The sequence below is a fragment of the Salvelinus sp. IW2-2015 genome, unplaced genomic scaffold (genome assembly GCF_002910315.2).
Source record: "Salvelinus sp. IW2-2015 unplaced genomic scaffold, ASM291031v2 Un_scaffold2274, whole genome shotgun sequence".
Lineage (NCBI taxonomy): Eukaryota > Metazoa > Chordata > Actinopteri > Salmoniformes > Salmonidae > Salvelinus > Salvelinus sp. IW2-2015.
In genome coordinates this window covers 15300-30461 of record NW_019943601.1, presented here as the reverse complement: position 1 = coordinate 30461, position 15162 = coordinate 15300, and the positions used below count along the sequence as shown (strand labels likewise).

At 39.0% G+C, this 15162-nt stretch overlaps 2 protein-coding genes across 3 annotated transcripts; both read right to left on the bottom strand.

Moving 5' to 3' along the window:
* Positions 1 to 602: 602 nt before the first annotated feature.
* Positions 603 to 14491, bottom strand: LOC112073480 (fish-egg lectin-like). 2 transcript variants are annotated; one of them, XM_070440165.1, is made up of 5 exons: positions 14381 to 14491; positions 5577 to 5811; positions 5171 to 5388; positions 4919 to 5037; positions 603 to 1075 (listed from the first exon to the last, which is right to left on the bottom strand). In XM_070440165.1, exons 1-5 carry the CDS (start codon positions 14432 to 14434, stop codon positions 934 to 936), a joined length of 768 nt encoding a protein of 255 aa, XP_070296266.1. In that variant the 5' UTR covers positions 14435 to 14491; the 3' UTR covers positions 603 to 933. The 2 variants fall into 2 exon arrangements, with proteins under 2 accessions (XP_070296266.1, XP_023996534.1); XM_024140766.2 differs by lacking the exon at positions 14381 to 14491 and adding an exon at positions 5937 to 6011 and having other exon boundaries at positions 5577 to 5810.
* On the bottom strand, positions 12220 to 14213 carry LOC112073484 (fish-egg lectin-like). The gene is made up of 5 exons (XM_070440160.1): positions 14200 to 14213; positions 14026 to 14116; positions 13667 to 13835; positions 13384 to 13489; positions 12220 to 12773 (listed from the first exon to the last, which is right to left on the bottom strand). Exons 1-5 carry the CDS (start codon positions 14211 to 14213, stop codon positions 12632 to 12634), a joined length of 522 nt encoding a protein of 173 aa, XP_070296261.1. The 3' UTR covers positions 12220 to 12631.
* Positions 14492 to 15162: the final 671 nt, after the last annotated feature.

Below are 15162 nucleotides of genomic sequence, written 5' to 3'. Positions count from 1 at the left end.
ATTTTCTATTAAGGTATCTTTACTTTTACTCAAGTATGACAATTGAGTACTTTTTCCACCACTGGTTTAATGTTGTGTTGTGTAGTGGCTTTGCTGGAATGTGTAACAACCTTAGGCGTAGTGGGTGCGGAGTCAGGTGCAGGAGGCAGAAAGTTCTGAATAGCGCTTTAATCAGCACCGGGCAAAATAGTATATACAACGAAACTGAGCGTCATAAAACACATGCCCAAAACAGGAACCAAACCAACATTGCACTACCACACATACAAAGTGGGAATAAACAAGCCCTCACGAAGAGCAGGCGGGCCTACCGACTTAAATAGCCAAACTAAAAGTCTAAACAAGAAACAGGTGAAACAAATCAGACCAAACCAACAGACAAGGGAAAAAGGGATCGGTGGCAGCTAATAGGCCGGTGACGACGACCGCCGAGCACTACCCGAACAGGAAGGGGAGCCACCTTCGGTAGGAGTTGTGACAGAATGTATCTAAAACAATTTGATCTGTTTGCCCCACCAAGATGTACATGCTAAAATCGCCACTGGCAGAGCAAACTAACATCCCCCTGGTCAATATGAAAACAAAGAAACACAGAATTACAATAGCTTCAAACTGAATGCTTTATTTTAGCGGGAAATTATTATATAATGAGATAATAAGCATTGAAAAGGATTACATCCATCTCTATGAATGACCTCTGAAGCACAGCAAAACCCATGTGGCTGGTGAGCAAGATCATTAAGATCAGTGATTACTATTGACAGAGATAAAGTACTGAACAGTATAGTTAGAGTAGTAGGTTTTAGAATGAAGGATTCTTATGAACTAATGTTGGGCATTCTCAAGCAGAAGACTGTTCCAGAAAGAGACATCAATGAGTTAGCAAGTGATCTTTAGACAGATCCCGAACAGCCATCAGATGCAGAGGAGAGGCTAAGGTGTGCACACCATGGTGACGCCAGACTTGGAGATGACCCAAAGACGGCCCAGGTCGTAGGTCACGTGGCTCATGCGCATGGACATTGGGATATTGCTCCATCCAGTGCCCTCTGGTTTACTGGCTGTGATGCCGTCTCTGTGTTGAAGAAAGGGGTGGGGTTTGCGTTCAAAGTTTATAAAACATTTTTGGACTTCAATAATTGAATATAGCTGTTGAATTTTTAAGAATATAACTTATGACTCTTCAAGAAAGATCCAGTGTAATATATTATAAAAATAAAGCGAATTGGATGGAATATGGGGAAAAATGCACCAAATTCTTTTTCAATCTTCAATATAGAAATGCTATCAAAATGTTTTATTAAAACTTGTTACAAATGATGGAGTCACGCATGATTCACCAAATGATATTTTGAAAGAGGAAGTAAAGTACTTTAAGAATATGTTTTCGTTTCAGGCTCCTCCATCTCCACTAACTGAAATTAATTGTATGGATTTTTTTCCTAATAATAATGTAAAATTAACATCTATTCAGAAAGACTCGTGTGAAGGCCAAATTACAGAGGAGGAACTGCTTGATGCAATTGGGGTCTTTAAGGATGGGAAAACTCCAGGGCTGGATGGCATACCAGTGGAAGTATACCATTTTTTTTTTTATATACTCAAAGGACCATTATTAGCATGTTTTAACCACTCCTATATAAATGGTAGATTATTAGACACGCAACAAGAAGGTCTGATATCATTATTACTGAAACAGGACCCAAGTGGTATATATAAAGATCCAGTCCATTAAGAAAATTGGAGACCTCTTACACTTCAGTGTTGTGATGCAAAAATCCTAGCAAAATGCTTGGCGCATAGAATTAAAAAAGTATTGTCAGATATTATTCATCCTAATCAGACAGGTTTTTTACATGGACGATACATTGGAGATAATATAAGACAAGTACTGGAAACTATAGAATACTATGAAATATCGGGGACACCAGGCCTGGTTTTCATAGCTGATTTTGAGAAGGCTTTTGATAAAGTACGACTGGAGTTTATATATAAATGCCTAGAATATTTCAATTTTGGGGAATCTCTTATAAAATTGGTTAAAGTTATATATGTATAGTAACCCTAGGTAACCCTAGGTGCAAAATGGTAAATAATGGCTACATCTCAGAAAGTTTTAAACTATCTAGAGGAGTAAAACAAGGTTGTCCACTATCGGCATATCTATTTATTATTGCCATCGAAATGTTAGCTGTTAAGATTAGATCAAACAATAATTAAGGGATTAGAAATCCGTGGCTTAAAAACGAAGGTGTCATTGTACGCTGATGATTCATGTTTTCTTTTAAAACCACAATTAGAGTCTCTCCACGGCCTCATAGAGGATCTAGATACTTTTGCTATCCTCTCTGGATTAAAACCAAATTATGATAAGTGTACTATATTATGTATTGGATCACAAAAAAATGCAAATTTTACATTTCCATGTAGTTTACCAATAAAATGGTCTGACGGAGATGTGGACATACTCGGTATAAAAATCCCAAAAGAAAGAAATGATCTCACTCCAATAAATTTTTATAGAAAGTWAGCAAAAATAGATAAGATCTTGCTACCATGGAAAAGAAAATACCTGTCTATTTGTGGAAAAATCCCCCTGATTAACTCTTTAGTCATATCACAGTTTACCTATTTGCTTATGGTTTTGCCTACACCTATGCTTTTTAATTAATATGAACATAAAATATTCAATTATATTTGGAACAGCAAGCCAGATAAAATTAAAAGGGCCTAATTTGTATAAAGAATATGAATTTTGGAGGGCAGAAATGATTAAATATTTTAAAGCATTAACCTCTCACTAAGGCATGCAGTCATACAAATAGTTATACTTAAATCCAAACTGGTTCTCTAGTAAATTGGTAACGAATGTCTCATCCTATGTTTCAAGAAGGGCTTCTTTTCCTTATTCATATTACAACCTGCTGCCACTTTCGGTTGTTTGAAAAGGAATTATCTCCAAAATACTTTATTTTAAACAAGCCTTAGAAGTTGGTTGCAATTTCAGTTTAATCCACCTGAAAAGACAGAACAATAATCACAACAATATTGTGGTTAAATTCAAATATACAATTTTGATAAATTGATAAAAAACAACTGTATTTTTCGAAGAACTTTTTTAAAAAGGTATAATTTTTGTGAATGATATCATAAATAGGACTGGTGGAGTTATGTCACACATGCAGCTAACACAGACATATGGAAATGTCTGCTCTACCCAAAATTACAACCAATTAATTGCAGCATTACCACAAAAATGGAAGAGGCAAGTAGAAGGGGAAAAAAGCAAGGAACTTGTATGTCGGCCCTYTATTAAAGAACATAAATGGTTAAAGAAAAGTGTGATAAATAAAAACATATACCAATTTAATTTAAGGACCAAAAAACTGACAGCTGTGCCATATAAATTGCAAAATAGTTGGGAAGAGATTTTCGATGTACCCATTCCATGGCACATGGTTTATGAATTGATACGCAAAACAACGCCGGATTCAAAACTTCAAATTTTTCKATTTAAATGACTATACAAAGTTCTTGCAACTAATAGAATGTTATATATATATGGGGGATACAATCTTCACAGCTCTGCAGATTCTGCTGTGAGGAGGCAGAGTCATTAGATCATTTATTTTGGTATTGTCCATATGTAGCTCGTTTTTGGTCACAGGTCCAGGAATGGCTGAAGAATTGCAACATTTGCCTAGAACTAACGATGCAGATAGCAATACTGGGTGATTTGAAAAGCCATAGTCAATCAATCAATAATATAATAATTATTTTAGCAAAAATGTTTATTTTTAATTTACAATCTGTAGAAGCTATGAGAATAGAAAGGTTCAATTCTTTTGTGAAGCATCACAGCACAGTTAAAATATATTGCAAATAGAAATCCAAAATGGATGATGTTGAGAGATAGATGGGAGAGGTTGAATGGAGCTGAAGTGTGGGACTAATAACAAGATAAACCATGTAAAACCTTTGGGGTCTGTAAAATGTATATAGGTTCAGAACTTTTGTGAAATAGCACAGTTACAAATAGAATAGAAATCAAACTGGATGGACATCAGAAATAGAGGAAGGACTAAAAACAAACAAAAAATAACTATTGTAAAATAGACTGTGTCTGTAAAATGTGTATAAGATGTATAAATATTAGTTTACTCCAATTGGGGGATCGGTGGTAGGGTTTGCGGGGAATAATAATAAAGGTATATTCTTTTAAAAAGTATGTATGTCTATATAGGTATGTGTATGTATATATGTGTATATGTATGCATGCGTGTATGGATATATATATATTTACCCCAAAAATATATGGGGGATTGGAAATGATGCAGACAATTACTTTGATGGAAGCAACATTCTTTCCTCAATATTAAGCTGATCCACCCCTTAAAAAAATAAAATAAAGTAAACTTATGACTCTTGAGCATAACACAAGAAGCCGAAATGTAAGCTTTAATTCAATTGTTTCTAAACAATGTTATTCCAAAAAAATGTGTAGTTTAAAAAAAACATTTTTCTCATGGATCCATATTGATTCAATCTGTAGCCCCATGTATTAATTTGAGAGTGGTTACATTTCTCTAGCTACAAAACAAGTGGTGGGATGGCCAAGTTGTTTTTTTCAATCCCAAACTGTAGCTTTAAAGGATACCCAACCTTTGCTAATTTTACTGTACACATTTCTTTATAAGTCTTATAAGTTTAGTTCTGATTTCTATTTACCAGATTTTATTTATGCATCTGTTTTTAATTTTTGTGTAAAGCACTTTTTGTGTAAAGCGCTTGTAAGGACCAGAGTTATTAATAAAGGTATATCATTATTATTACAAGTTATCATTACAAGTCATTTTCAAGTTAATAATGTTGAGGGGGAAAGGGTGGAACCATACACATAGTTCAGTAGCAACCTTACCTGGTATAAACACTACCCTCAGAGTTGACCCCAAAGACACTACCATCAGTTGCCACCTCAATCATGGAAAGCTTGCCGTCAATTTGACTCCACCCCTTGTTTTGGCAGTCTTGATTCAGCTGGAAACAAACAGATTCAATCAGGGTTTTAGGACCATTTCAAAAGTTATAATATGAAACAGTGTTAAAATAACTGACACTCTCCATCCTCTACTACTCTACTCCAGCTCTCACACTCTTTCCCAGATCTTACACTCATTAAGAAGATATCATCATTCTTGTTGACTGCCCAGCACCCAAAGGGTCCACAACTGTAGTACTTCACACTTCCTGGCAATCCTGTCCATGGAAGGGGTGAGCCTGGACCCTTGTAGCCAACTGTGGCACTACGTGTCAGACAGAATGGAGTATCGTTCATGTTGGCCCCCACAATAAACTGTTCACCTCCAGCATCCAACTGTTTCAGAAGGCCTGAAGACCACAAAGACAGACAAAGACAGACGGAGAAGCAAACAAGGAGCACATATCTGTGAGTACTGCCAAATGACCTACAAGTTACAATTTAAAACATCAACCGTTTTTTCAACACCCTGATGATATCAGGAAAGCTAAAAAGAAGGTGTCGTCTGGATAAATATTGAGTAATGCTTTCCACTTACCTGCAGCTTGCACCCAGTTACCGGCCACATACTTGTAGACTGCAAAGTCCTTGTTGACACCCCAGATCCCTGCTGGTCCTACAGTGATATGCTTCAGGGAACCAGGCAGGCGGATCCATTTATCACCTACCAGGTAGTAGGGGATTTGACTTGTGTCCGTAGCAACCACTTGCCCCAGTCCTGCATCGATCTGCATCAGATTCTTGATATCCACTACAATCTGACAGTCCCAGGCTATGAAGACACCAGATCAAAGACACATGAGTAAAGTACAGCAGCGAAAAGGGGGATGAAATTATGGAGCCAACTTGATGATTAATTCCAAGTTGATCAAACATGTTTCAGAAAATGGTAACTTACCATGACTCATGGTCAGAAGACAGAGGACCAATAGGAAGGCTGCTCTCATGATGTCTCTGTAGATCTACAGTATAAGTTTTGCTGAACACATACTTTGTCCCCTTATATATTGCAGCCCTGCAAACACCTTTCAACCCCCATCAAATAATTATTAATGAGCTATTTATATTTGACAAACAACCTGTTCAGAGGAAACATTAACGAGAGGAAGACAAACAACCTGTTCAGAGGAAACATTAACGAGAGGAGGATATAACCCCACCCTTCCCACACAGACACACAATAATAATATAAACTGAACTAAAATAAAAAACGCAACATGTAAAGTGTTGGTCCTATGTTTTATGAGTGGAAATAAAAAGATCACAGAAATGATCCATACGCACAAAAGCTTATTTCTCTCACCTACTGTACTTGGCAGGTGGCATATTTGTAGAGCTGTTTGATAAGGTTGCTAAGTGTTATAGGAGGACCCATATAATGTTTATACTATACCAGACTGAGTGTAACACATTTTATACCCCTACCATCCCCCCTCATTGGAGAAAAAAAATATTTTCGTTTTTATTTCAGTAATTTTTTATTTAATTTGTTATAATCTTTAAACACTTACACTACATGACCAAAAGTATGTGGACACCTTAATTGTCAAACATCTCATTCCAAAATCATGGGCATTAATATGGAGTTGGTCCCCCCTTTGCTGCTATAACAGCCTCTACTCTTCTGGAAAGGCTTTCCACTGGATGTTGGAACATTTCTGCGAGGACTTGCTTCCATTCAGCCACAAGAGCATTAGTTATTTTGGGCACTGATGTTGGGTGACTAGGCCATTCAAGTTCTTCCTCACCAATCTCACCAATCTCAACAAACCATTTCTGTATGGACCTCGCTCTGTGTTGTCATGATGCAAGAGGAAAGGGCCTTCCCCCAAACTGTTGACACAAAGTTGGAAGCACAGACTCGTCTAGAATGTCATTGTTTGCTGTAGCGTTAAGATTTCCCTTCCCTGGAACTAAGGGGTCTAGCCCGAACCATGAAAAACAGCCCCAGACTATTATTCCTCCTCCAACAAACTTTATAGTTGGCACTATGCATTCTGGCAGGTAGCGTTCTCCTGGCATCCGCCAAACCCAGATTTGTCCATCGGACTGCCAGATGGTGAAGCGCGATTCATCACTCCAAAGAACGGGTTTTGACTGCTCCAGTGAGCTTTACACTACTCCAGACGATACTTGGAATTGCGCATGGTGATCTTAGGCTTGTGTGCGGCTGCTCGGCCATGGAAACCCATTTCCTGAAGCTCCCGACGAACAGTTATTGTGCTGACACTGCTTCCAGAGGCAGTTTGGAACTCATGTAGTGAGTGTTGCAACCGAGGACAGACCATTTTTGTGCGTTAAGCACTTCAGTGTGGTGTGGCCTACCACTTAATGGCTAACCCATTGTTGCTCCTAATCTTTTCCACTTCACAATAACAGCACTTACAGTTGACCGGGGAAGCTTTAGCAGTGCACAAATTTGATGAAATGCCACATCAAAAGTCACTGAGCTCTTCAGTAAGTCCATTCTACTGCAAATATTTGTCTATGGAGATTGTATGGCTGTGTGCTCGATTTTATACACCTGTCAGCAACAATAGCTGTAATAGCCAAATCCACTATTTGAAGGGGTGTCCACATACACTATACATTCAAAAGTAATTTTTACTCCCTCTCCATCCTCGTTTCTCTGTATTTTGTCCTTCCCTCCTTAAAAGAGTATAAAACATATTGAATAGTGATACCAATTGTAAAGAACAGTTTCATCATAAAGTTAAAACAAATGTCATGACATTCAAATTACACATTGAATCACCTGCCAGTAAAAGCAAAACTATTTCATGAGGAAGTGGAAAGCACATAAACCGTAAGATGTCAAAGGCTTTTTGTAATCAACATAACAAATACCTGGCGCACATTAGTGTTGGCGGTAGCCTTGACATTAGAGAGGCAGACCAGTAACCAGAGGGGTTTCAAATGGCCAAACCAGAAGTTACTGGAGTTCTACAGCATGAAGAGGAAATCATCTCAATATTTGAATAACACAACATTTGTTTCAAACTCAATGTTTTATTTGTGGAAAATCGTGATGTAATGTGAGAGATGATGAGCTATGACAAGGATTGGATTCACTGAAAAATAACTAAAAAAAATAACCAATGTGCATTGTGAGCAACATGACGGTGCCTAAGTTTTGACACTATGATAATATCCTCTTGGAGGCTTTATTGATGACATGGTGTGAATCAGGGAATGTGAAGCAATGTTAACAGGCACCACCATGCTATCTCTCATATACGGTAACCTAACGTAGCAGGAGTAAACTAAACACCTGAAACTACTATACTGTCCTACCAAGCAAAAGAGCGGTAATCTCCATATTTGGTCCAAAATTTGTTAGACATTTTTTAAACATCAAATACATGCTTTATCATGTGGACAAATATCCCGCCTCAATTATGTTGTATTATGGAGAAAATTGGGGTTCATGTTTACAGTAACTGCAAAAAGTTAAAGGGAAACCTAGGAAAAAAGGCAGAAACTGACATCACTCATGTCAGTTAGTTCCATTTACCTTGGTTTCACTGAGCTCTGGACTGTAGTGTCTATGGTAAACCTTGGTATTATTTATTATTCTTTGCTGATTCAAGTATCAAACTATATGACATTGACAGCCACATACAAATAAATATACTAACACAAGAAGGCAGTAACTGCCGTAGGGGATCATAGGTCATGTCAGAGGTCAGGGTCAATATGAATAAAAAATGACCTCATCGTAAGACAACATATAACCACATCTCCAATGATCTGCCTACAATTCACTCGGCTGGACAATAAAACAACTTTGAAGTAATTCTTCTCAGTTTCACTATGAGCGATTACTGCTCTTTTGCTTGGTAGGGCAGTATAGATCCCCTAAATCAAGGGGGTCAAACTCATTCCATGGAAGGCCAAGTGTCTGTGTTTTGTTATTTTCTTTCAGTTAAGACCTACACAACTAGGTGAGGGGAGTTTCTTACTAATTAGTGACCTTAATTCATCAATCAAGTACAAGGGAGGGGCAAAAATCTGCAGACACACTGCCCTCCATGGAATGAGTTTGACACCTTTGATGTAGGGGACCAATAGTAGTTTCAGGTGTTTCGTTTACGCCGGCTACATTAAGTGTCACGTTGTTAAACTCCAATCAACAATCTTATCACAGGCTCTTTCCATTTCCACTGAATACCAGAACATCTGGTTGTTGGGGACTCGGCAGAGAATTTCACTTTCCTGCATTATCAAACATTCCTGTCTCTTCTCTTAATTTTCACTACGATTTTAGCATGTAGCTTGGCATGATAAGTAGCTAGTGCATAGCTAGTGCTAGTGCACCCTGCATAGCTGCCTCCAGTACAAGAGTCGTCCCATTAATTGCCAACCTGCGTTGACAAGACAGTTTCCACTAAATCAGGGGTATCAAACTCATTCCACGGAGGGCCGAGTTTCTGCAGGTTTTCGCTCCTCCCTTGTACCGGATTGATGAATTAAGGTCACTAATTAGTAAAACATCCCTCACCTGGTTGTCTAGGGCTTAATTAAAAGCAAAATTCAAAATCCAGCAGGCACTGGCCCATCCATGGAATGAGTTTGGTACCCCTGATTTAGTGGAAACTGTCTCGTCAAAGCAGGTTGGCAATTAATGGGACGACTCTTGTACTGGAGGCAGCTCTACAGGGTGGTCACTAGCTGGCACAGCCACAAAGTCATAAAATCTAATACTAACCTTCATCACACTAACCTTATGACTAACCCTAACATGAAGACCAAAAAGCATTTTTTTTTTTTCATGAGTTTTTATGATAGTAGCCAATTTTGACTTTGCATCTGGCCCAGCCAGCGAAAACCGCTCTGCCTCCAGGACAAGATTCATCCCAAGTGTCACGTTCTGACCTTTATTTCCTTTGTTTTGTCTTTATTTAGTATGGTCAGGGCGTGAGTTGGGGTGGGCAGTCTGTGTTTTTCTATGTTGGGGTTTTGTGTTCGGCCTGGTATGATTCTCAATCAGAGGCAGCTGTCAATCGTTGTCCCTGATTGAGAACCATACTTAGGTAGCCTGGGTTTCACTTTTGGTTTGTGGGTGTTTGTTTCCGTGTCAGTGTTTGTCGCCACATGGTACTGTTTCGTTTGATCATCGTTTATTGTTTTTGTTCCTGTGTTCAGTTTTTGGATTTATATTAAAGACATGAACACTTACCACGCTGCGCTTTGGTCCGATCCTTCTACCACCACAGACGATCGTTACACCAAGAAACGTCAACCTGTCATGCCAAATGGATATATCACAGTTATAAATTCCAAATCAGGGCTATTCAACTCTTTCCCTACAAGGTCCGGAGCCTGCTGGTTTTCTGTTCTACCTGATAATGAATTGCACCCACCTGGTGTCCTAGGTCTAAATAAGTCCCTGTTTAGAGGGCAACAACAAAAAAACGCAGTGGAATTGGCTTCGAGGTCCAGAGGTGAGTTTGAGGGTCCTAGATGGTATGTGCCCCTTTCTACAGAAGACTGATAATGGCTTGCAAGTAGTCAACCTACACCAGCTCCTATTCTAGCTTAATCTAGAGAAACTAGGCCAAATGAAGCAGTCTGTTGAAATGTAATGTAAAATGTTGAGTTAGGCAAACCGGGTGTTTTATGTATATGTTCCAAGGGGAGCTAATGTACTTACCGGAGTCTAAGGTATGCTTGGTCAACATTCTGTTGTCAGCCAGCCCAACCAGGTTAATGATGTTCATGGTGACAAATAATATATAATTTGAGAACAAAAAGTATGCCTAACAAAAAGGATTCAAAAACATGTGGGAACCCCCTGCTGAGTTAGGAGTCTACTCTCAATCAGCTTCTCAAATTGTCAATCACCCATCAATCACTTTTCTTCTATGGTATAATGGCGTTCACAAAAGTTATGTGGATTACGCCACCCACTGAGCAGGCAGATAATAAGGATCCCAAGAGGGAAAACATTATTTGAAAAAAAGTATAAAATCTCAAACTATCATAACAGAAAATAACTAAACAAAATCAAACTTCATCCACATCTTCATTATTGTTGACTCTTGCCCCTTCGACTCTCTTCACCGCCTCCACATAGGAGATCCGCTGACACCTCGACCTCCTTCACCCTAACAGGGTACTCAAGGAAGTACGGAGTATGATCCCCGCCACAGTTGCAACATTTTCCATTCACAGATTCTTCAATATCATACTTCTTTCGTCTGCAAACATTTGACACGTGACCATATCCTTTACAATTCCCACACTGTAATGGTTTGGACACAAATGCTCTCACCACATTCCTCACATATCCAACCTTCACATACTCACGTAGTCTCCAACAATAATATCAACAGACTTTTCTCCTTCCTTCCATTTACCATACGGGTCAGGCAACGTGCACTGACCACTCCTAGGATTTACTGACTAAGGTACTCGTCTTCTTTATCCAATGAGGCTCCAGCTGTAACAGTCCCGTGTGGCTCAGTTGGTAGAGCATGGCGCTTGCAACGCCAGGGTTGTGGGTTTGATTCCCACGGGGGACCAGTACAAAAAAGTATGAATGTATGTACTTGTAAGTCGCTCTGGATAAGAGTGTCTGCTAAATGACTTAAATGTAAATGTAACTCCTTGGCAGGAGCCCTGCTCAGAAGATTAGTACATGTTACTTCTGACGTGGACAGTTTGACCAGATCCAGTGCACGCTTCTTCAATCACAGTCATAATTTCCTCCTCCAGCTTCCTTCCTGAGACTCCCCATCCATCACTGTCACCTGTGAGCCTTCAACCCTGTCGGCACTCAAAGCACCTGGCCTGGTTACTGCTGCTCCCTATGGGTGTGATAGGAATAGTGGAAATGGACTGCTGAACTGTGGTCCAGACACTTCCATACAGCTATTCCTAAAAGTGGGACTTCCTATGGCAGCATTTCCCAAACTAGGTCCTGATGACACCAAGGGGTGAACATTTGTTTTTTCCCCCTAGCACTACACAGCTGATTCAAATAAACAACTCCTCATCAAGCTTGGATTATTTGAATCATCCATGTGGTGCTAGGAAAAAAACATAATCACAAAACACATCTCTCAAGGTTCAGTTGGTCTTTGCAGAGTAACCTTATTCCTCTGTTCAAAACAGACATTAGTTTAAAAATGAATGCTAGATTTATTTGTGGGAAATGATGATATAATATGAGATAATAAGCAATGCCAAGGATTACATCAACTCTATTGATGACATTGGAAGGTACATGTTTTTACACTACGATCAAAAGCAGCCACAGCAAACCTCTATTTAAGTGTTAATCAAGGAGTCATCAAGACAATAATACATATTTTATAAGGCTGTTGGTGGTTAGTTTTGTGGGAGAAAACATCTACATTGATAAAAAAGAAATTAAACTTCAGTACAGTCAGTGATTACTATTGATAGAGATAAAGTACTAAAAATATATAGTTTTTCGAATGAAGCAAACCTTCTTTTTTTTGAATGAAGGATTCTAATGAATTCATGTCCTCAATTCTCAAGCAGAAGGCTGTTCCAGAAAGAGAGATCAATGAGTTAGCAAGTGAACTTTAGACAGATCCCGAACGGCCTTCAGATGCAGAGGAGAGGCTAAGGTGTGCACACCATGGTGACGCCAGACTTGGAGACGACCCAAAGACGGCCCAGGTCGTAGGTCTCGTGTTTCATTGGCATGTACATTGTGATATTGCTCCATCCGGTGCCCTCTGGTTTACTGGCTGTGATGCCGTCTCTGTTGAAGAAAGGGATGAGGTTCACATGTTTTAAAGCTTATCCATATTTTTAAGTAATTTTGGACTTTATTATTTATATAGCTATTGATTTTTGAAGAATATAACTTATAAATGCCTATTGAGCTTAATAAAACTGCATCAGAAGCCAAAATGTAAGCTTTTACTCAATTGTTTGTTTGTTTATAATAACATTGTTTACATGTTCCAAAAAATATATATGTGGGGTCTGTCTGCATCCGTAGCTCCATGTATGAATATGAGAGTAGTTACATGTCTCTAACTACATTCCTCAGCTGTTTACCAAAACAAGTGGTGGGGTTTCTGGGAAGTTGTTGTTTTATCACAAACTGTAGCTTTACAGGACATCCCACTTTACACATTTTACCTTACAATGTCTACACATTTCTTTATACGTCTATTATAAGTTTAGATCTGATTTCATTTTCCAGATATTATTTATGTATCCATTTAAATATTTCTGTAAAAAGCTTCACAAAGCATGTACAGTGAGGATAGGATTTATCCACAAGGAATAATAATTATAAGTTATTACCACAAGTTGAGTGGGAAAAGGGTGGAACCATACACATAGTTCAGTAGCAACGTTACCTGGTAAAAACACTACCCGCATAGTTGACCCCAAAGACACTACCATCAGTTGCCACCTCAATCATGGAAAGCTTGCCATCAATGTGACTCCACCCCTTGTTTTGTCAGTCTAGTTTCAGCTGGAAAAACAGATTCAATCAGAGGTTTAGGACAATTTTAACAGTTATAATATGAAACAGTTTTAAAATAACTGACACTCTCCATCCTCTACTACTCTACTCCAGCTCTCACACTCTTTCCCAGATCTTACACTCATTAAGAAGATATCATCATTCTTGTTGACTGCCCAGCACCCAAAGGTCCACACTGTAGTACTTCACAGCTCCTGGCAATCCTGTCCTGGAAGGGGGTGAGCCTGGACCCTTGTAGCCAACTGTGGCACTACGTGTCAGACAGAATGGAGTATCGTCCATGTTAGCCCCCACAATAAACTGTGCACCTCCAGCATCCAACTGTTTTCAGAAGGCCTGAAGACCACAAAGACAGACAGACGGACGGACAGCAAACAAGGAGCACATATCTGTGAGTACTGCCAAATGACCTACAAGTTACATTTAAAAAAAAATCAACAGCCTGATGATATCAGGAATGCTAAAAAGAAGGTGTCGTCTGGATAAATATTGAGTAATGCTTTCCACTTACCGGCAGCTTGCACCCAGTTACCGGCCCATACTTGTAGATTGAGTCTGCCTTGTTGACACCCCAGATCCCTGCTGGTCCTACAGTGATGATGCTTCAGAGAACCAGGCAGGCGGATCCATTTTATCACCTAACAGGTAGTAGGGGATTTGACTTGTGTCCGTAGCAACTACTTGCCCCAGTCCTGGCATCGATTCTGCATCAGATTCTTGATGTTTTACTACCTCCTGACAGTCCCATGCTATGGAGACAAACACATATGAGTAGAGTAACACCAAGAAAAGGAAGGATGACATTATGGAGCAAACTTCATCAACTCCAAGTTGAGCAAGCATGTTTCAGATGATGGTAAACTTACATGACTGACGGCCAGGAGACAGAGGACCAGTAGGACGGCTGCAGTGACTCTCATGATGTCTCTGTAGATCTACAGTATAAGTTTGGTTGTACACCAGACTTCAATTGTCCCTTCCAAGACTGAGCTTTTATAGCCTGCACATACCTTCACACCAATGATGGGTTTGTCCACCTGTTAAACGAAGACTTGATGTGTCCGGTGTCCGGAGAGAGGAAAAGTTTGTGTTAATGTACCTGATGACAAAGATCATTCCTTTGTTCTTCTCATGTTTTCTGTGTTTACATTTGTAATATGCATTTCCTATGTTTACATTTTGAAATACAGTGCCAATACAAAGTCCACACTCACCTTGGATTTCTTCACATTTTTTATTACCAAGTGGGATTAAAACAGATATAATAGCAATTTTTTCAACCATCTACACAAAATACTCTGTAGTGTCAAAGTGAAAGAAAACTGATATCTTTTAAATTAACGCAATATAAAACACAAATGTACCTCGATTATATACGTCCCCCCCCCAAGTCAATACATGGTAAAACACCTTTGGCAGCGATTACAGTCTTCTTGGTTAGTCTCATAAGAGCTTTGCACACCTATATTGTGCAATATTTGCCCATTTCTCTTTTAAAATCTTCTTCAAGCTATACTCTATATACAAAGTATGTGGACACAACTACAAATTTGTGAATTCAGCTATTTCAGCAACTACCGTTGCTGACAGGTGTCTAAAATCAAGCCAACAGCCATGCAATCTACATAAACACACATTGGCCTTACTG